Source organism: Poecilia reticulata, linkage group LG14 (genome assembly GCF_000633615.1).
Source record: "Poecilia reticulata strain Guanapo linkage group LG14, Guppy_female_1.0+MT, whole genome shotgun sequence".
Taxonomy (NCBI): Eukaryota; Metazoa; Chordata; class Actinopteri; order Cyprinodontiformes; family Poeciliidae; genus Poecilia; species Poecilia reticulata.
In genome coordinates, this window is record NC_024344.1 from 18830390 (window position 1) to 18852648 (window position 22259).

General features: G+C 40.2%; 1 protein-coding gene across 1 annotated transcript; it reads right to left on the minus strand.

Moving 5' to 3' along the window:
• Positions 1-6835: 6835 nt before the first annotated feature.
• Positions 6836-21025, minus strand: LOC103476127 (uncharacterized). The gene is made up of 11 exons (XM_008428248.2): positions 20653-21025; positions 19148-19268; positions 18036-18143; positions 17915-17951; positions 16008-17782; positions 15885-15915; positions 13216-14984; positions 13071-13119; positions 11188-12986; positions 9071-9107; positions 6836-8960 (listed from the first exon to the last, which is right to left on the minus strand). Exons 1-11 carry the CDS (start codon positions 20745-20747, stop codon positions 7435-7437), a joined length of 7347 nt encoding a protein of 2448 aa, XP_008426470.1. The 5' UTR covers positions 20748-21025; the 3' UTR covers positions 6836-7434.
• Positions 21026-22259: the final 1234 nt, after the last annotated feature.

Genomic DNA, 22259 nt, shown 5'->3' on the forward strand with positions numbered 1-22259 from the left:
CCTGTTATTGTTCCAAGCACTGAAGCTCAGTAAATCCACTCAAATCTCAGATCAGTTGTTTTCAAACTGTTAAGCTTATGACTTGGACAATGTCAGAGGACAACACTCATTACTCTGAGAATCAGTTAAACGTTTTATTTATTTCTGCAAAGTAAATAATCTAAACAGGGATACAAAGACAGCAAAGCCAATATATTGTTTTATTCACCCTGAAGCGGTTTTCCGTCTCTTAAAATTTTTAGCCGGAATATGTATTACCAAGTGTTATTTTTATTATTTTCTCCAGAGGATTGTCATTCCACATTTGTTGATACCCAGTCTCAACTTTGCGAACCAACGCCTTAGACGACCAGGGCAACTAAACGCCTTGTACGGGGGCTAAAATTGTCTTGTCTTTGTTTTGTCTTTTCAACTGCCAGTCAAAAAATATATATTTATGTAGTTTTACTGTAAGGATGTATAATGGTTCATTTCTCATTCTCTACTAATTAGGCATGAACTTTGATCACATTCTCATGGTTTGATAACTGGGGAAAAAAAGCAACAATTATTCCTATAAATTGATAAAAGATTACTTTTTACGTAAAGGTTTCTATAAAAATGTATTCGTTTATATTTCTTTACCATTTTGATACACATAGTGAAACAAATATCAGGTTTTTTTTATGATTCGAAACATTTCCAAAGAGCCAAATTATATCTTTTTCTTTCTTGCAGACAAGATAAAAATGTTCTCTTTCAGTCAGCTGACCAGCAGTGCACAGCAACAGGTGGTGCTGTGTTACTCTGCTCCATACAGTTGGAGAACTTTCTGGGGACTCTTGGCATCTTATTTATGCTATAAATTGTATGAATGGTATAATAAAAAATAGTACTCCAGTTTTCAAACCACAATAACTTGATAGAGGTAAGGAGACCATTCCTATTAACGTGACATGCAGTTTATCTATTTTATTTTACATTTCATTTGAATGCAGAGCGGGGGAAATGGTGAACAAAAGTAGTGGTTCCCATCACCAAACTCAGACAATGAATGTAGTCAAATCATAAATATAAATGGTAGAACCGTGTAGGGTTACTGAAACTCTCTAATAACTACTATCATTAATGTCTTTTTTTATTTATTATTTAAAAAAAAATTTTTTACATTTAGACTTTGTGGCATTTCTGGATTCTTTGAACACATACACAACAAATGAACGAACTCAGGGACTCGGCTTTTCTAAATCGTCTTTACTTTCCCGAAAACCCGTCGCAATGAGCAATTAATTAACTCAAATGAGCTCGATAATTTCCAGTCTAATAATTAGTATTTTTCCAAGTGTTTAGAAACTTCATAATCCATTTTATTTATGGTTTCGGTTATGTGTGTGTGTGTGTTTTTTTTAATTGCTTTTGGTTGTCGTGTTTCATCTTCTATGTTCAAAATGTTGTATCAGTGTTAAATGCTCTGTACCAAATTAAAGTGTATTAATATTTGAGAGGGCAAACTTGCATTATTATGCCATAATTGTTATATTAATTCAAAAATGTTAAATGTTCTCAAAACTACAATATTATCGTTTATTGAAATATTTTCTGGGACAATTTATCATCCAGCAAAATTTATTATCATGCCAGGTCAATTTTCAGATGTGATCAAGTTAAAAAAATGTAAAGCTAATATAGAAACATAAATACAGATCAACAAATGCCAACTGAGATTAATTTTCTCCAAATTTTTCAAACCCAAGCTATTTGAAAATATGAAACGACGTTCTCGAGTTCCTCGCAAGACGACATACATCTTTCTTTAATCATTTCGGACACCATATATAACAGTTACAGTATATGCGCCGTAATGCAGTGTGACAGGATATTGTGGTCCGTCCACATTTAGACACACAAACACTCTCTAACACATGTTCTGTTTAAAAATCTTTAAAAAAAAAAAAAAAAAAAAGCAGAAAAGCTTCCTAATGTTACATAGCTTTCCTGCTCGGTCTGTTTTCCTCCGGTATTAACCAGGCTGTAAGCGATACGCCGCGGCTGCAACGGCTGTGGGAACGCAACGTATAGCTTTGGCTCAGGAAGTGACTGGAGCTGAGCTCTTGTCCAGGCCTTGACCTTGCAGCTTCCACTGCTGGCCTTTTGTGCCATCGGGGAGCAGCGGCGGCGGCGGGCCAGGTGTTGTCATTCTGCTTTTGACCAAAACAATCCCCCCCTCTTCCTCTGGGAACCCACTGCTGGCTTCAATACGTATTTGCCAAACAGCTTTACGACAGCTCCATATGCATGAACCTTGTTTAGAATACACAGGGCCAGCGTGGCGGGGGGATGGTGTCAGAGAGGCTTGATGTGTTTTACATGGCAGTCGGCTGTGAATGGGCAACGAGGTCAGAGTGTGTGTGGGAGTTGTGGAGCTTCCAGCAGGACCGGGCCTGTCCACAGACTTTTTACACACAGGCTCTCCATTCCTGAGCTTGGATCAACACGCAGCCCCTTGATCTTCACATCTCACCTTCCAAGCAACACAGAAGATGTGAGGGGTGGCGGCGGGGGGAGTGAGGGGGAGCACGGTGGTTTATTATAACGAAATAATTCACGTCATGGAGGACTAGGGCCAGAACGGAGTTATGATCGATAATCCACGTCGAAGATGAAAACCAGCTTCGCGGAGATAATGTTACATTTGCATTTGAGTTTTTAAAACTGTCACTGCAGCCGAGGCTTTAATAGAGGGGATTACTGGCGAACATGCATCAGTGTCTCTTAAACTTCAACTCCAGCTCCACGGTTTGGAAATGTTCAAATACATTTTCAATCAGATGCGGTTTGATCCAGAGCTTCGAGTTTATTTTCAGCTGCGATGTCATGTAATTGAGACAAGTACCCTCAGATGGGTGGATATTATTAAACCCCAAAGAAATATTTCAGAAACCAAAAAAATGTAAACTGCAATTTATTAGCCTTCAGTCAAACCCTTTATGTGTAACTATATTTTAGTTTTGCTGAGGAATTGTTTGTGTTGCGTAAATGATTTAGAAGGTTTTCTGTGTGCTAATGTCTGAGGAGGAAGAGGTTTCACAGCTCCAGGCTGTTGTCCCTGTAATCTCAAGTGGATCAAGCATAATATCATGAATGGGACGGAGGACCCTCAGCTTTCACCCAGGAGGATCCCAGCCCGAATGGTGCACAGTTACTTTCATGGCTTAGGATATATTCACAAAACCAACATAGAGGGCTGAAGAGAGTAGTCCAAATTCATTGGAAAAATTAATTATCCGTAGGTTAAAATTTCAAAAGAAGAAGAAGAAAACACCTTACGGAACTAGGAATTTTTCTTGATTAAAAAAAACATTGTTTTCCCTTTAATGTTGTCAGTGCCAGCAATAAAAAAACCACAACAATAAACTAATAAACGAACATATTTCACTTTCTGACGAGGATACCTTCATCGCTGCCTGCTGTTCATCATCGGTCAAGCCCCCAGAAAACCGTAGATAATTCTGCAGTCAAATGAAAAGCAGGACTTTTCTTAAAAGCCATCATTTCTGGATTGAAGCAAGAGATTAAAAGTGGGTTTTTCGAATGGAAACAGTCAGCGAACCGCAGCTGTAACGGTTAGCTTTCATTTAGCCTCTTATCTCCGATTCGTGCATGACACGTAGGCATGTGCATGTGCTGCTAGCTGGTTATTGACAAATAAGAACATTCTGGATTGGAGCTTAGTTTCAGATTGGGTTTCGAAATGTTTTTGTGGATCGCAGCTTAGTTTTGAGTGACGAGAGCCTCACATTCAATAGGTGAAAATCCCCAAACTTTGTTGTGTCTGAAATCTCCACAGAAACGAGAAGCGTCGTCCAGTCGTCTCACACACTTTATTTGCATCATTTTAAACCCTCGGCATCTTTGTGCTTTGAGTATGAAGCCCTTTTAAGTGACAGATGGGGGAAAGACTTCAGAACTCAACATGAGGTCCTTCACAAGCATTTCAGACTGAACTCCGGCACCATGCAGCCCATTTCAGACCTGTATCATCACTCAACAAATGCTTCTTGTAAACAAAAGCCGACATTGTGTTGCTACAATTGATATTTACATGCTAAATTAAAACGTTATGGGTAAAAATACTGTCTACATTCTTGATAAAGGAGTTTTGGGATCAGTATTTTCCTGCCAACACGGTGCTGTTGACATCTCCGTGAGTCCAACTCGAGGTTTGAGGTCCCGTTGTCAGAGCATCAGTCATACAGGTCCTTCATCACAACGTACAACGACACCCTACTATGTCTAAAGAGGTGTTTCTGAAGAGGAGCAAAATGTGTCAAGTTCCTTGGGGGTTACGATGGGCCATGAGGGGTGGGGAGACGACTCCAACCTTCTCAGACACTCAATTCATTTACAGATGTCTCTGCTCCCACACTTCCTGCTAAACACAAAGCCGAGGGGGCGACGGCAGGATCACTAATCTCGGCATCGACCGGGCCACTGGCTTCTAAACACCACGCTAGATAAATTGTGCAGATACATCTGGTTCTTGTGAATATTTACACTGTTAGATCGGAACACCAAAACATCCTCATAACGGATTAAAGCTTGGGTTTTTAAGGATTACAAAAGATTTGGACGTTCCTCTTCTGTATATTCACATTGCTCAGTGGAGACTTCTCAAGAGTCGAAAAATAACCGCTAACGGATGCAGATCGAGATCTAGGATTTGAAAGCAATAACTTCGGAGTTAGATAAATCTCGAGATCCCTCGTAAATCTAAAAACCTCTTACTGTCGATCCAGAGGGTAATTTATGCTATCCCATCTCACCAACAATACCTACACTATCCCTCACGTTTCACTTACTGTTTCAAATTGTACAGTTTTACAACTGCAAATAAAAACGAAGTGTTTCTTGAGGGTACAATGAACAAGCTGACGTCTGAATAACTCAAACCAAAAGTTCTTCTGCTTGTAGACGGGTCTGTGTTGCGGTCTGTGCTGTCAAATCTCCCTGAAAGAGAACCTTGAAATGAAATCCATTTAAGCCCCTCTGTCTTTCCTGCAAGTGTAGTTAAATCCCAGCCGTGTATGGATATGATTACAAGACTGCCACGGCTCTTATATCAGCACAGGACCTTGACATTAAACAGGAAGCCTGCTGCAGAGGTCAATTATGGGAATGCCTTGTTTTGCTTAGAGAGGGAGGATGTGTTCTTCACGCTCAAACGCACAGGCCACACCTGAGATTTTACCTGTAACAGCCTGAGCACAGACATTTAAAAAGGTCAACAAATACAGCATGGCCTGCAGATGTTTAGCTCCTGGTGAAGAGCAAAGAGCAGGGTTTATGAAAGGTTCACCAGGTTCAATTTTCTTTTAAAGTCTTCTTAAAACAATTTTGATTTCAATTTATTAAAGTTACTGATCTGACCTAGTAACTTAGATGTCACTGCAGTGCTTTTACAAATTAGCTTACTTTAGCACGTTCCGACAGTACAGAAACGTTTATTAGTAGTTATTTTAATACTGAAATCCCTGTTCCCGAGCCAACTTAAATAAAAACACATTCTCATGTCAAAGTACTCAGAGGTTAATGTAACAGAAATATTTTCTCTATGAACATAAAACTGAAATTTGTGGGGGGAGAAAATGAAAAACGTTAGAACTGTGACTAAACAAACTGAAGTGACGTTCTTTATAAAAATCAGCGATGAGTGAACAAACGCAAAAGATTTACCACTTACAGAAATGTAATTTGTAGTCTAATATTGATACCGAGGACCTTTTGGAGAATTTTTTATGTTTTTACTACAAGTAATGCAGGTTTTACACTTAAATTATAGCCACTTCTGTTTGTACAAGAAAAAGATCAAGAACTTAAATAAAATCACTGTTTTCAATAAATTATCATTTTTAAACAGCCATGCAGGGTTTTTTTTTTATTGCAATGCCTCCTTTCAGAACTGCAGGAATTCCTAACAAATGATTAACAGGAAAGGCAACGTCTAGCAGCAGACCTGCAGAATAAACTTATTCCTTAAATTACATATTAACTAACAGACAAAAGCAACAATGAATCACAGAAGAGAGGATTTGCATCTCCTGCAAATACAGGTTAAACAAGTCCCTCCCTCATACCGAGAAGCAGAATGGCCTCCTGCTCAACTGGCAAATAAGTAGCAACTGTAAACTAAATATTTACACACCATATAGAGATGAAGAATCCCAAATGTTTCCTCTGGACATATTCTTAGACCAAGAATAGGAACCAACAGACTGCGTCATTAACAACGGAAATTAGTACATTATTTTAGTCTTGTTTGGTAAATCTGGTTATGTGAGGAAACGGCTTTATAGTTAAAAAGTATTCTTACTTTTGAATCCCTGTAGTTTGTTACAAGACACTTTTGAATAATAGGGACACTGCGCCACCTTGTGTTGACTTTCATATTAGCATCCATACTTCAAAAGACACTTCATTTAGTTTTTACTTTGAAACTGTGGAGTACTCGTTACTTTTACAAGTTTAGAGAATACTTAGAAAGTCCAGATATTTACTTCCTTATACTTAATTTAGCAACCCAGAACAGGGATTAGAACAAATTTAGCAACTACTTTTTAGACTATTTCCAAGCCAGAAAAGGAATTAGACCAGAGGATACTTACTTATACTTATCTACCAACCCTGAGTAGGAGTATCTAGTTTATTTACTTTAGATCAACATTAGATTCTTTCTTCTTCTTTCCTTTGGTTTGTTAGTTTGTATTTCCCTTTAATTCCTGTAAAGCACTTTGTATTGCCTCTTTGCTGAAAATGTGCAATAAAATTACCTTTACCTTTTCATAGTCAACAATGAACATATCTTTTTGGATCATTTTATTATTGTTTTTTGACAAATATATATGAAGATTTTCCTATAAAGGAAACATTATTCTCAAAGATACGTTTACAGCAAAATCATTCTCGCAAGGAGATGGCAAACACAGAAAATAATCAGAGACATGACAGAACTAACGGTTTCTATTTGTGCCAAGGAAATATAAGAGTGAGTCTTAAAAAATAAAAAGTTGGTAAAAGTGATTAAACTCACTGTCATTTCTGATTATGGGGGTAGAAGATTCTCAAGTAAAACCAATGGGACAATGCTGACCATCTCAATTTCATGATAAGGGATAAAAATCAGTTTCTCATCAAGGCACAAGCACTGAGAACCATCACTGGGGCTTTGTGTTTTTCCATTATATTGGTCCCATTGGGAGATACAACTGTACAAACTACAAAGTGAAAGAAAGGAAATAACAGAGCATAGGATCGAAGGATGACAACCAACAGAAAAATTTAGTAATGTACAGGGACAATTGTCCGTGAAGGCTAAAACAGTCCTTTAGTTGGGGGGTACAAACGTCCACTTCCTCTCAAACACACTGCTCAAAGCTTCAACCAGAGGACCTGTAACCCCTACAGAGAATGGAGCTCAGAGAGGGATCTCTTCTCTTGCTGAATGAAGTCCTGCAGACTCCTTTTCCCCTGCCTAAAGTTGCTCTCTCGTCGCGAAAATGGCAAAATGACCTGAAGTCTGAGGAGAGTTTCAATATTACTAAAACTTCTGATCTGTGATGTCTTGAGCGTATCAAGCACAGTGGCTGGAAGGTAACCTGCCAGAGGATCCAACCATTTCTCCTTCCACGCCTTCATCTCAGAGTGAAGAGAGGACTGGTCTGGCAAGTCCTCCTTGTACAGGCGAAACACAAGACCACTAAGAATGCTGGTTTCCACTTTGAACATTGCATAAGGCACAATCTCCAGGCATCTTAAAGTATCCAGTACCTTGTCTGTGAAGAGGTCGTCAATTTCTGCTATCGAGTGCTCCACGACCTTCACGCTGACAGATTCTTTGTAAAAGTCACTCAGCGGCTCTAGAAGAACTGAATGCAGCATCTGAACGTTTAGCTTAGAAGCCAAGGAGACCGCTTCCTCAAACCAGGACTTGTGATGGACGTCAATCTCGCTCTTCACCTTACCGAGAGACGCTTTGAGATCAGGCAAGGTATTCACAGCAAGCAACATATCTAAAGGTTTACCTTGAAGAGACTGACTTAGCTTTTTAGTTAAGCTTAGGGCATTCTTCAGCACCACAGTTGAAAAGATAAACTCAAAGTTTCTGATTGCGTCAAAGAAATTTGACGCTTGTTGCTGGTCTGAAGTACTTCCCTCTCCTTTCAGCTCATTCAGGCAGAGCATAGCTGCTTCCAAAATTTCTACCATAACCTCATGCATATCATGACTCTTCTCCCAGTTCTTGATGAGTTTGTCCCTCAACTCACAGGCCTTTGCCTCATTCTGCTGGTACGTCAACATGATCATGTCTTCCAGCATGTTCTGGCGTTCTACATCCTCTGTGAGCCAGTGTAATAATTTATCCATGAGGACAGATCCATTGGCTGCTTCTTCAGCAGGAGAGGATCTCGCCAGCCAGACATTGAGGGACAGAGAAGAGCTAACTGTTCTAATAGCCTGAGGGTATTTTGTTGCAATGGCTAAACTTACAGCCCTCATCTGAGCTCCTGCTTCACCAACACTTAGTGAGGCCTGTCCTCTGCAATACTCCATGTTGAGTCCCCACTTCTCAGACAGGGCGGTTTCTATGGCCTCGGAAAGGACACCAGAGTCCTCGGTGAAAGGGATGAAAGCCAGTGTTTCCTCACACTGGATGTCCTCTTTGTTTAAGTACCTGATGCACAATGGGATATAGAGCTCACCATCAATTTCAACCACTTGCTCAGTTATGACCGTGAAGAACTGAGAGTCCCAGAGTTCCTTTAAGATTTGTTCACGTAGCTGTGGCTCGTAGAAAGACACCGCCGTTCTAGGTCCTTCAGCTACCTTTTGAGTCACTCCCCTATCTGGTGCTTTCACCTCTTCATCTGCAGGTTTCTCTGCAACACTCGTTTCTTGGGATTCTGCTGATTTCACATCAAGGTCCCCTAAATTTCAGTAAGAGAAAACAAAAGTTATACTCCTACCCTGAATTTAAACAGAACACAAAACTTGGTGATGATGATGATGTCACTGAAAAAGCAATACATCAACTTACTTCTGTCCAACTTCAATCTTTGGAGAACTTTCATGACCTAAAATGAGTTGAAAACCTCAGTTATCTAGCATAGATAACAACCACAGATTGTTCTCTTATCACTGCATTAGTCATATGAGCTCATTGTGAAAGTATTGTACAATTTGTGCCTTGCATTTGAATGCTGCTTCTGGATGAATACAATTTCAATACATACAAGATTTTGGATTTATAGTGGATTTTATCTTTTTCTAAAACCCTCCAATATATCAAAACTGTCCCATCCATTCAAGTTTTCCATTTCAGCACTCAATAATTTTACAAATTGAGTTTCCCATCGGCCTTTCAGGATTTTGGACAAAACATTGACCTACTTGGCATGGGTTATTTTCACACATCTTGAAACATCCAACATTAAAGTTGACTTAAGACAAACTTACTAAAACAGATTTGAAAAATCAGGATTGTTTAAAGCAAAATTAAATATTACTTTCATTTATCAGATTTTACTAGTTTAAAGTCACAGTTGTAACTGCATTCTTTTAGTGAAAATGTTCAAAAATGGGAGTAACAATGCTTAGTTTCACATCTAAATCAGGTCAAATTTAACGAATCACAGGTTTTACGGAAGACAAATTGCTTTAGCTTTGGCGAGTGCTTGGGACACCCAACCCTGTCCAGGTTTCAACCACCTGACCTAAACTGGCAACTGCGATAAAAAGGAAGTTGGATAGGTTGGAATAGTACCAACTCAGGGTCCACCACAGCCTGAACATGCTGAAACACCAGCAAGTTTAACATTTCTCTTTATTTCACTTCGCTTTGGGAAAAATAATGCATTTGAACTGAACTGAACAAGCAGAACGCCTGATCCAACATCAACACCTCTTAAATCTTTACTGAAATTTGCAGTTGTCCATGTGGACAAGCCAAATACATTCTGGATCAGAGTTTTATGGGCAGACAAGACGAAGATTGAGGCATCTGGCCACAACGGCAGGATGAATGTTTGAAAGATTAAAGACGAGGCTTTCAAACCTGAGATAACTGGAACAGCTGTTAAATATGGTGATGGTCCCAATGCCAACACTGGTTTTTGGATAGGCGGGTGGGAGAAACAGGAGAAGGCAGCCATCCTCTTAATATTTCTACTTCACCTCAAGCAGCTAAATGGTTGAATTCTAGAGACAACCATGACAGTAATCAAATACATAAAAACTAATTTTAGCCTTCTTTATCCAATTTAAAACCAATCTTTTGGATAATACGGACCTGGAAATCGGTGGATCGCGTTTAAAAGGTAGCTATGTTCCAAGATATGAGTAATCAAAGGTCTAAGCCAGTGGTTCTTAACCTTTTTTGAGGTACCGAACCCCCAGTTTCATATGCGCATTCACCAAACCCTTCTTATCCCCCCTGACCCCCGCCGACACACAAAATACTTGGCGGTGTTCTGATTTAGTAATGTAATTATATTAGCTGTGTAACCACCCCCACGCCACTAGAGGCAGTAGCAACCCCGAAAAGATGCGACTAAGGAGCAGATTTAGATTATAGAATTTGGTAAAAACCATAGACATTAATATTATAGACATTAATGTTATAATATTAATGTCTATGGTAAAAACGGTGAGTTTTGCTTAAGTAATTAAAGACACAAGTTCAAATCCATGCTGAGGGTGGAACTCCTTCAATTAGTGCTCCACCGCAGCTCTGATTGGCTAAGCAATGTAACATGATCCTCTGCAGCAAGTGATGGCAAAGCGGGACGCGTCATCACGACTTTACACAAGTGTGTCTTTATCTCCGCGRCAGAGGCTCCACCGAACCCCTGGGGTTCGATCGAACCCAGGTTAAGAACCACTGGTCTAAGCAGATCTTTGCCAGAATCGCGCCGATGGCAACAAAAAGCATATGGTTTCTCTCCTAACTTACCAAAATTAGACAGGGAGTGTATATATATCCGAGTCTATTTAAAACTAGCCCAACCAATTCTCATTTATAAAATGTAATGTTTATATTATATGAGCATTTCATAATGATTCAAATGAATCATTATAAACCTCAAATTTGGACATTCAATATTTTTCATTAGTATAGTTATTTGGCTAAAACATCCATGTGACAAGTGAACATACCTGGGACAGACATGGAGCGCTCTCTGGATCAACCTCCATGCACATCTCAATGACTTCTGGGAGTCTCTGCAGTGTCGTGGAGTGCAACAAAAGCATCACTTGACTGATCCGGCTGCCTCTGCACGTTGTGTTTTTAAACAGATCCCTCATTGAGTTCAGAGTGGTCTTCATCAGGTCACACTCCATACTGACACTCGGCAACACAGCAACCAGTCTGAGCAGTAATGTAACGGTTGGGTGGCTTTTGGATTCTGGATGAACAAGTGCTTCAGCGATAGATGTTGGAAGAGCACTATCTTGGTATTTCTCTCTCCAGACAGCAGCCCAAGCGTTAATTTCCTGCTCAGCCATGTCAGGCTCAGGAAGATCTGCAAGGTATAGGCTGAAAGGCTTGTCTGTGGCCTCTGAAAGTATGGGTTGTGGATTGCAAGAAGGAAGCAGTGACAGGACAGACAGAGCCTTTAAATGGTTGTCTGAGAAGCAATACTTCATCTCCTCAATCAGATTATGGAGTAGTGGAATACTCAGATTTTCTACATAGTAAATCTCCGGGGAATCATAGCTATTAACTTCCTCTGAGAAGCACACTTGTTCAGGAGCCACCTTGGTTGCTAACTGGAATGCCTGTTCAAACCAAGTGGTGTGCACAGAGCTCACATTTTTTAACATTTTCTCAAGCGTTGCTATAATGGAAGGAATTTTTTCCACCTCGCAAAGGATGTCAGCAGGGTTTCCGCAGCGGAAAACGGTGCTGCAGTTACGAAGAGGTGCACAGGCGTTCTTCAAAATCACAAGAGTGACGATGAAATCCATGTTCCTCAGAGCAGCAGACAGAACCTGAGCATGCATCGACTTGGCGCCTGTGGCACTAGAGCTAACAGCATCCAAGCAGCTGAGTACGCCCTCTAATGTATCAGCAAGGATGTCAAAAAAGTCCTCCCGTTTTTTCCACCTTGAGCAGCAAGTTTCTGGAATTTCCTCTAAAGCCTCTCTTGGCATGTTTAAAAGCCCATCAACAGCCTCTGCCAACTGTTCCTCTAGATCAGGAGATTGGTCGAAGAACAGCAGCAGGTCTTCTGTGATGTCCAGCATTTTTACCACAGAAGGACAAGGCACACTACTGGCCAACCAATGAGCGAGACCGCAAGACTCACTGGGTGTAACGATACAGAGCGGAGAGTTGTTGAGGAAATCTAAAGACATCTTCTTCAGACTTTGATAACCTGGACCTAAATGCATGAATGCTTGGCCTCGGCACTTCGACATGGGCAAGCCCCAGTCTTCAGTAAGAATCTTTGCAAGGTTACTTGCTTGCCTGTCAATGTCGCCATTTTCATTAAATGGTAAGAACCCAATCAGTTCCACTTTTGGAGTAGATTCGCCAACGTAACGAGTGAAAACAGGTAGGTAGGTTTTGTTAGTAACTTTAACAGGTTTATCGGTGATCAGGGAGAAAAATGGAGACTCCTGCATTTCTTTTAGTATGACATCTCTGATTCCGTTTATGAGGAGATTCTCCATTTCGTCATCACTAATCCATGGTATGCTTTTGCCTTCACTTCCAAACCAGTGGCACAACTTCAGCTCCTGAACAAGAGGTTCTCTGTCTTCCTCAGAAAGCTCACAGAGACTGCGTTTCTTTTTTCCCAGGAGTGCTGCCAGCCTAAAAACTGTAGCCAGGCTCTGACGGTTGTCTCCTGTGAGCCCATTCTCATCCGTGGCTTTCATTTCTTGGATCTGCAACTTCTCAGGAGACTGCTGAATACTGAGCTCCCCAACTTCGTCCTTGACCATGTCAACTAAATACATCAAGGAAAATGGTTAGAATTACCAGAAAAACAGGCAAAAAACTAAATTATAAAAATAATATCTTTACCGTTTACCTTCCATGTTATTTTCAGAATTCTTGATGAGACTCTTTGATTCCTTGTCCTGCAAGAAAGCAAGATAATCTTGTTAAATTAAAAAAGGCTGTAGAGTAAAACAGAACGGTCCCTCTACGTCACAGTAAAGAATAGGGGTACATACCAAACAGATGCCCTCCAACGCTTGTGGCGTAACCTTCAAACACTGGCTGACCATACGGTCCAGGTCCCTGCTGAAGTTTGTGCTGACGTAGAGCATAGCCAAACACACAGACCTGTCCTTGGGATACGTGCTTCTCAAGTAGTCCTGGAATTTCTTGTGGCGCATTACAACACCACAGTCCTCTAGCGTGGTGCTGGGAAGGACAGACATGATCCTCAGCAAGGTATTGATGTTCCCAAAGTACTGCATGAGCGGCAGGCGTAACGTGTGAAATATGGAGCTCGGGATAGTCACAGATGCCACCTTAGTCTTCCACGTTACTCTCCAACAACAGAGCTCTGTGAAGAAGTTGTCAGCGTCAGGGAGGTCGCTGCTATAGAGAGGCGGCTTTGACTTCAGGCTCTCGAACATGTAGCTCACTGTGACTGAGCAGGGAACAAGGGAGAGGAAGTTCAGAGCTTCTTTGTGGTCATCTGAAAAATGATCCTTTACGGCATTGATGAGGTTATCTACGAGGGGCACACTCAGGCAGTCTTTGTAATATGTGGCTGGCTTTATCAAGCCATCTTTTGGAAGAGAGTTGTCAGGCACTTCGATCTGTACTCTAAGGCTCTGTGCTATCGCACAAGCCTCATCAAACCAGTTCTGGTGGAACAATTTCATATTGGTTTTTACTCTGTTCAGAGTGGCCACGATACCACTGATTTGGCAAAGCTGGGACGCCGCACTGAACTGGTCCTTCTGGATACCTGCGCTGAGCTCTCTGGTGAAGGAGGAAGCATTCTTCAAGACGACCATGGAAATTATGAAATCAAACTCCATGACTTTGCGCAGATGGACTGCGGCTTGTTCAGAAACGGAGAGCTTCCATCTCTGTGGGTTGTTCTTGATCTTCTCCAGACATTCGCTTAGGGGTTCAAGCATCTGCACAAACACCTCATAAGAGTCATGCTTCTCCTGCCAAACAGTGCAGAACTTCCCCTGTAACTCTTGGACCTTTTCATAGCTCTCTCTCAGGCCATATGCTATCACATGGTCAAGTTGTTTTTCTAGAGCAGCACTGCTCCCAAAAAATGTCAGGATTTCTTCAAATGTATCCAGGGCTCTTTTAACAGCAGGTACTGGGATTGATTTAGACCACCATGTGTTGAACGAATAAGCAGAACAATGTGTGCTGATAGCAAGCGGATACTTCTCCTGCACTTTGCAGGCAAAGGCTTTGAGCTTGTAGGAAACATCACCAGAGCCAAGGTAAGCTTGACCTCTGCAGTTACCTAAATCCAGGCGCCAGTCCACAGTTATTTTTTGCAGAAGACTTTGCACCATGACGTCACATTCCAGATCTGCCTCAAGAAATCCTACCAACTCTAAGCGCATGACATCAAAACTGTCAACAAACCTAATGAAGATCGGGAGGTATTCTTTTTCTCCCAGTTTCACAACACGGTCGATGATGAGGGAAAAAAACGAACTCCCCACCTCTGTGAGGATCCCCTCCCTGACTGAATTCTCACACACTGTGAGAACTTCCTTCATTTCAGACTTGGTCACATACTCCACCTCTCCATCCTGAACAGGACATGCATCTGTGTGCAGCTTGCTGTGACTGCTGTAGGCAGCCACCACTGCAGCCTGCAAAGCAGATTTGAGAGCTTCCCTATCAGTTTCTGCACATTTCATCTCCACGAGCCTATCAGCATCCATCTCTAGATTTATCCGCTTCAGTTCCTCCTCAGCATCCTTTTCGGCGTGGTTTCCATGGACAGTCACTGAATCGAAAGATGAGATTGGACCTTGGTGAGATTACAGTGTTATGATAAAGAAGAAATCCATTGCAAAGTAAATTACAGATAATCTCAAATGATCCCTAATCGAGTCTTAATAACGACCATTGTTTAAAAAATAAATAAATGAAAGAACTGCTTAAAATCCAGACATGAGAAAATAAATCTCAGGGTTTATATGTCTACATACATTTATTTATTTTTGATATCAGCTTATATTTATTTAGACTTTGAATTCAGGTAAACTATGACAATTATTAGGGCCATATTTATTTTTTTTACTACAAGAATAACGTCACAACCAGAATACAGTCATAATATCAAGGGAATGAAGTAGTAATTTTTTGAGAACTCAAAAAAATAAAAATATATAAGAAATGTCGAGCATCTTGTGAAGTTATACTTTTTTACATAAGTTTTATTAGTAAAACCTAATGCTTAATAGAAATAGTTTTAACACATCAGCATTAAATTTTTTCCTTGTAATTTTAAGATACATTTCTGGTAAAATTATGTCTTTATTCTGCGAATCTGATGACTTTATTCCCGTAATTAAACAAAAATTCTCATAGCCTGGCCCTCATACCTGGTCTTACAACTCACAGAAGAGTTGATTGGAGAAAAAAAGCCACTTTTTTTATAATAATTTTGTCATTTGTAATTTCTTTTTGTTTTTTAAGAAATGTAAGCGATCTTTTTTTGTTTATATTAAAATCAGAAAATGGATCTGGTATGACATCTCAGCCTTTTCCAGACTTAGTCTGTATTTCTAACAAAATTCATTAACAGTGAAATTAATTTACGGTTTTAGGCATAAATGTAACAATGTCAATTTGATGAACTATAATATTGTGTTGAAACTGCAACAAAATAGCTTGAAATTACCTTGTGAAGGGTTCTCTGTTATGGCATCGTCCTGTAAAATAGCAACACAAATGCACTTTAGCTCAGAATGAACAGTAACCTTTTACATGTTATCTTGTATTCAGCCTGTGTTTATCTGCTCACCATCTGCAGCAACTTCAGGATGTCTGGATGCTTCTCGATGTACGACTCCACCATTTTTTCCACACTAAAGTGCACGTCCTGGTTCACGTACACAAATGCCATGTTGCACTGTCTTTGTTCCTGCGGGGTGGCTTTCAGATAGAAATGACATCGCTCCAGTACCATGTGGTACTGTCCGTACACATCTGCCTCCGCGTTTACACACGGAACAGTCCCCAACACCCTCAGCAAGCTCTGCACATTTGGGTAAAACCCGATATCTGGAATTTTGAGGGTAGCAAACACCGTGGTCGGGAGGATTCTCCGCTTGCTCGCGTGCCTCCACTTCACCTCCCAACATCCCAGCTCTTCGTAGAATGTGTCAGGGCGTGCGAGGTTGTTCAAGTTGGCATCAGCTACTTTATCCCTGCGAATGCTGAAATTGTGGTCGGCCATGTAAGACGGGACCAACGAGAGCCATCGGAGAATCCTCACCATCTCGGTGCTGAACACTCTCTTCACTTCTGCAACGAGGTACTGCAAGATGGGCCTACTCAGAGTCTCTCTGTAGAAGTCCTCCAGTGGGGTCTCGTTTGGGTCCACTTGGGCCATTTCTGGTTTAGTGATCTCCACGCCCAGTTTTTTTGCTCGGCCGACTGCGTCAGAAAACCATTTCCTGTGAAATATTGCTAGCTCTTGTTGGTATTTGCTGACCAGCTTTAAGGCATTGGAGATAGTATACTGCAAGGTACTGCTGATGCTTATTATTCCCCTGAGACTGGAGTTAAGTATGCTCACACAGCAGAGTGTGTTCTTCAGAACGACGAGTGAGATGATAAAGTTAAAGTTCTTTAGAACCGGCTTGAGCTTGGCCATCTGTTGGGCCGTTTCTTCATCCACCTTCGAAATGATCTCATTGATGCAGGTAAGGAATGGCTCGAGGATTTCTAGCATAGTCTGGAAGGCGTCAGTGCCGTATTCCCAAATCCCACTGAGAGCAGCTTTGATCCGGTCAACTTCACCCTTTATATGCCCATATGTCATCTGGATCTTTCCATCCAATCGTTTGCTTAACTCTGGGATTTGTCGGAGTAATAATGCCACTTCCTGCACAGTATCTGCAACCTTCTGAATGGAGGGCACGGGCATGCAGCGGATGATCCAAATGTTGAACGCGTACGGGTCACTTGGGGAGAGCACTACTTGTGGAAACTCTTGCAGAATTCTGCAGGTAAGATCCCGCATTTTCTGACACATGCTTCCTGTGGAGAGATAACTGAGTCCTCGACAGTGCTCCATCCTCAAACCCCATTTATTTCTCAGCTCAGAAAGCAGCATGTAGAACAGATTCTCTGCATCCAAGTCGCACGGTAAGAAACCAATCAGGTGCTTCTGGGGGAAACCTGCAATCGTTACCGACCGGATGAAAACCGGAATCTGCTCCTTTCCCTCTATGTTTGTCACGTCCTGGACAAGAATGGAGAAGAATCTCGACAGTCTGAGGCTGTTTTGGATCTCCTCCTGCATGAAGTGTTCGCCGAATTGCAGGATTTCCTTTTTGTCTATTTTCTCGACACATATCGGATTGTGAGCCCGCTGACCCCGCACACTGCCAATTGGTTCATCCGCACTGCTGTTTGCCCCATTGATGCTGAATCCCGTCAGAGCCAGGATTTCCTTAAAGTAAATTTTCAGAGTTTCTTTTGCTTTTGAGATGGCTACATCCTCTTGAGTTTGGTTTTCCTTTTGAGGTACTTCCATTTCTGTCAGCTCTTCTTTCACTTCTGGTGCATTTTCTGGTGTGAAATAATAATAGAAGCATAACTGAGAAGCTGAAATGATTGTACAAACTCATCATCTTTTAATGCATCGACATGTTCTTGGGATAAAAGCAAGAAATTCAATTTCCAGCAAACTGAACAAGTTACCTTTTGATTTCTTTACAACAGCAGCTTCCTCTCCTGACTGGATAAAGACACATTTGATCATTAGGGTTTTTATGCTTAAATTCCAAAAGGACTAATTTTAAACACTAAAATGTATACTTACTGGGTCTCTAGCTCGCTTCCTGTTGCATGATTCCTGTTGAGTCACAGGAGCAGTAGAGTCAAATATGGTAGGAACAGCATCTTCCTTTAACACACAGCTTGATGCAGTCTGAAAAAAAGAGATATTAAATGTTTATTGTTGCGTGCACAATGAAGATTCTCTGGTATTTTGGACATCTTATTAAATTACTCACAGTTTTTAGGATGGTACACAAAGTTAATAAACTTTCACCCAAAGTTAAAGATTTTCTGTACAGTTTTAGTCACACTGCTAATGCAATGTAACTTTAGTGTTAAGCAGTGAGTAGAATGACCACAAACAAAGTTATAAACATCACCAAACGATATTGGATTATTATCTGTTGAACACATTTAGACCTGATGCAACACGTAGGTGGTTCTGTTCAGACTGCAAACATTTTACAGACTGGTTTAACGTCGTAGCTGCTGAGAAATAAATAAACAAACCAATAAAGTCAACCAAGTCCCAGGAAAACATGTGCTAACACTAACTCCGTTATTCCTAGTAGATTTGTCATCATAATGAAATGAGCTTAAAAGTAAGTGGTAAATACCACTGTGGCTACAATGAAGATTGTAAACAAACCATGTTTGTTTACAATAGCATGCATTGGTAAAATTAATCATTCAAACAATAGAGCAGTCTACAAACGTAAAGACTACATAGAAAATGAATTAAGCAACCTGCAGAACACTCGTCTCACACATCTAAAATTATTACAAATGACAACACACCAATCTGGTTGGGCAGGTGACAGACAGTCTCTGTCTTCTGGTTTTGTGCCTCATAAACTCTCTCATGCAAGATCATCTTAATCTTTCCCGATCTGTCTGATAAAAATCTACCCTGGCTCTAATTCACCTCATTGTTTACTTTTCAGCATAAAGCCATTAACCTTGTACTGGCTCAGGTTGCTTCCTCCTGCTACGCTGCCCCCTAGTGGCTGCCTGAGGTGAGTATTCAGCTACTACAGCTTCCCTGTCATACATTAAGTTAATTGTCCACAAACCCAGTTACCGCGTTAAGAATTGACACCAGCTTCATTTGTCTCTAACTGCCGACAGGACAACGAGCTCAGTTTTGACTCTTACCTGTTGCTCAATCATGGAGGGCTCAAAGTGTTTTGCACAAACTTTGTACAGCTTGTGCAACTGCTCTGGCGGCTGCAATGCCAAATCCTGGCGATGGCAGTTGATCAACCATTGCTGGCATCTGAAAAATAAGCAAGATAAATAATGACATTAAGTAGCCTGCCGACCACAGACTCAGAAAAAAAACAACAACAGTAGTAATAGTTTCTCAAAAGTCTCCTTTGCACCAAGCCACCATGACTCTGTGTGCTCTTTATTCCATCTTTCCAAACATGTGATGAATTAAAAGTTGCATGCCCAATCTGACTGATTTCCCCAGATTATTTAGTCTGGACAACCTTTGATTGAAAAAAAAGAAAAAAAAATTTTTCAGCAGCATGCTTTTGCTGCTGAGAATATAACTTGGCAATACAATTTCTGAAATGAACTGTATTTTAATAAGTGAGATCCTTTTTATACTTTGGATTTAGCATGAATTACATACCAGTTTTCCTGCAGTCAAACTATTTCTGTAAAATATTTCAGGTTTAGTGTATTGGGGAGGATGTACAAGTAAAATAAAGTTAGCAAAACAAACAAGCAAAAATTACAATGAAAAAAACTTTTGAATTTGTATTTTAAAAATTGTACTTTTTGTGTCCCATGGCAACTTCCAATTTAATTTCGGCCCACATGCCAAAAATGGATAATTTGATTCTTCTTTTTTGGTGTGTTAATAATAAAAAATCGATATCCTGTTTTGTTGCATTTTGACAAACTAGAGGTTCCACAAATATTGATTTAGATCGCAAATAGATTTTACGTATTTTTAGACTTTGAACAAAAACTAATCAAAGGTTACTGAAAAGCTGTGGAATAACCCTCAACTCTGCCTGCGCGTACTCGGGAGATGGAGGGATTTCAGCCGGAATACAAACCCTATAGATATCTCGAAACAGAAAGCAGTTTTTTCTTCAACATAAAATTAGTCATAATTAGTCACTATAGCGTTATTATCGCCAGTTAACTCTAACTGCACAAGTTAAACTGTGCAAACTTAGCTTTTCACACTTGCAGTAGAATTTGTATAACTAAGCATGTTATTAAAACTGCAACGCCAAAACACTGCTACTCGAGGTGTGCTCTTGCCAAACTGCCCCCATGTCAGCCCGTGATACCCCTGTGGACTGTCTGTTGATCCGATAGCCATTTACACATTTGGAAGAAAAAAAAGACTCCATTCCGCCTATTTTCCTTGAGCTTAATCAATTAATCAAAGTCAGGCATGGCCTCTTATGAAACAGCCCTGGAAGTCAATAACGGCTAACAAACGTGTTTTGTTTCACACGGACTTTTCTTTTAAGAGTAACATGAGTCTGCGCCATTTTCCAGAGTTGTGTCACTATTAGCTAACATGATGTAAAGCTAACCCCATCGCTAACAGTCCAGGGCTAACATATTCATTTTGCAAGCTGTACGCGGCTTATTTCTGCTCAACTTTTCCACGAAATAAGACGAATCCTTACCGCTCCGGATCCAAAGGGAAGCTGAAAAGTGGAGTGGTGTTTTCGGACCCCTGCTGCTGGTAATCACAGTTCGCTGCAGCGCAGCAGTCAGTCATTTTGGACTGTAGTGTAGCTAGCAACTTAGCTAGCTTAGCTGGCGGTTGCAAGCTGGTAAGCCCACTAAAACCAAACTCTGTCTACAGAGCCATACCTTGGACATAAAATGCAAACAACACCTTATAATTTCTATTGTACTTTCGTCTAGTGCCTCTTTGGTAAACTAAAAACCGACTAATTCCATGCTTTCCGAAGTTGAAGATGCGAGCTAAGCTAACAGTGGCCGAAAGCGTGTTGTCCTATCAACCAGGAACTAGTATATGCTATACCACTAGTTCACCAGCAGAGGGCAGAATGGGACAGATAGCTTTCTGTTTTGTAAATGCACTCTGCAACAGATATGGCTTTGTGATTATTCATTTACATCTTGTAAAAAGTAACACGTAGTATTAGGGCCACGCTAATTATGACATAATTTCGGGGGTTTTTCTTTGTTTTTATGGCCCTAATACTCCGTCGTAAAAAAAATAGCCTTTTTGTATTTTGATAATCACATTGACTCTTCTAATATGGCTTCAATATTTATTTCAATATGTTGTTTAAAATATATACATCAGCAGTTGAACATCTGCTTCTGATCTAATGTGAGGGCTTTATGACCCTTACTCCACCACTGCCAGTTGAGAATATATTTATTGTTGCAATAAACCATAAAATAAGGCACTTATTTTCATTAAATGGAATATAAATGGAACTGTGGAAATGCTTATAAGCGAAATCTAGATTTCAACATCATCATTCCACATAAAATCACTGAAGTTTTTGACTAGTCCATTTTTTATTTTATTTTTTGCACTGATTTGAAAGAGAATAAAAACAGTTGTGTAACATTTTCCTGTCTTCCAGCAAGATTTTAAATAAAATACAAACCAAACTGGGGGGAAAAAACAGTTTAAGGCTGCTGGAGTTGAGACATGAACACACAGCATTAGCTGTAAACATACAGCATTATAATTGTAGGGTTTAGGTCAACACATTATGCGTTAGCATGGCTCCCTAAATGTTCAAACTTCAACACGATTGAGAATCTGGCTGAAAAAGTGATTTTTACAGGCACTCCATTCAATTTGACTGAGGTTGAGTTGTTTAGCACAAAATAGTTAGTACATGTGAAAAGTTAGTAAAGTTATTCCCAAAATACTTAGTCCAACTGGAATGACATTGAAGCATGGTTCTACAAAGTATTGAGACGAGGTTGTATTTTATGAATACAAACACACACTTCCCCAATATCCTCTTTATAATTACTTTTTCCAGTATGTTAACCTGTCACATGCATTTTTAACAAAATACAATGGTTTGTATTTTTGAAAAAAATTAAAAAATGTTAGGGAATATGAAAACCTTTCAAAGGCATGGAACATGTTAAATGTTTATAATGTATAGTCTCTGCTTCTGGTAAAATAATTAGATACTGTTTATTATCAGTGTGACTTTACAATCGCATCCAGAAATTATATTTTGAAAGCTAAGTAGGGAAAACCTAAAATAAAAGCAGAATGACAACAATA

What these genes read in the sequence shown, in the direction of transcription:
- LOC103476127 (XM_008428248.2), bottom strand. Translation starts at nt 20,747, where the DNA reads ATGACTGACTGCTGCGCTGCAGCGAACTGTGATTACCAGCAGCAGGGG. An exon ending in TCCTGAAGTTGCTGCAGATG is followed by an intron (nt 15,916 to 16,007) that starts GTGAGCAGATAA and finishes GCTATTTTACAG; the next exon opens with GACGATGCCATAACAGAGAA. An exon ending in AACAGAGAACCCTTCACAAG is followed by an intron (nt 14,985 to 15,884) that starts GTAATTTCAAGC and finishes CTTTCGATTCAG; the next exon opens with TGACTGTCCATGGAAACCAC.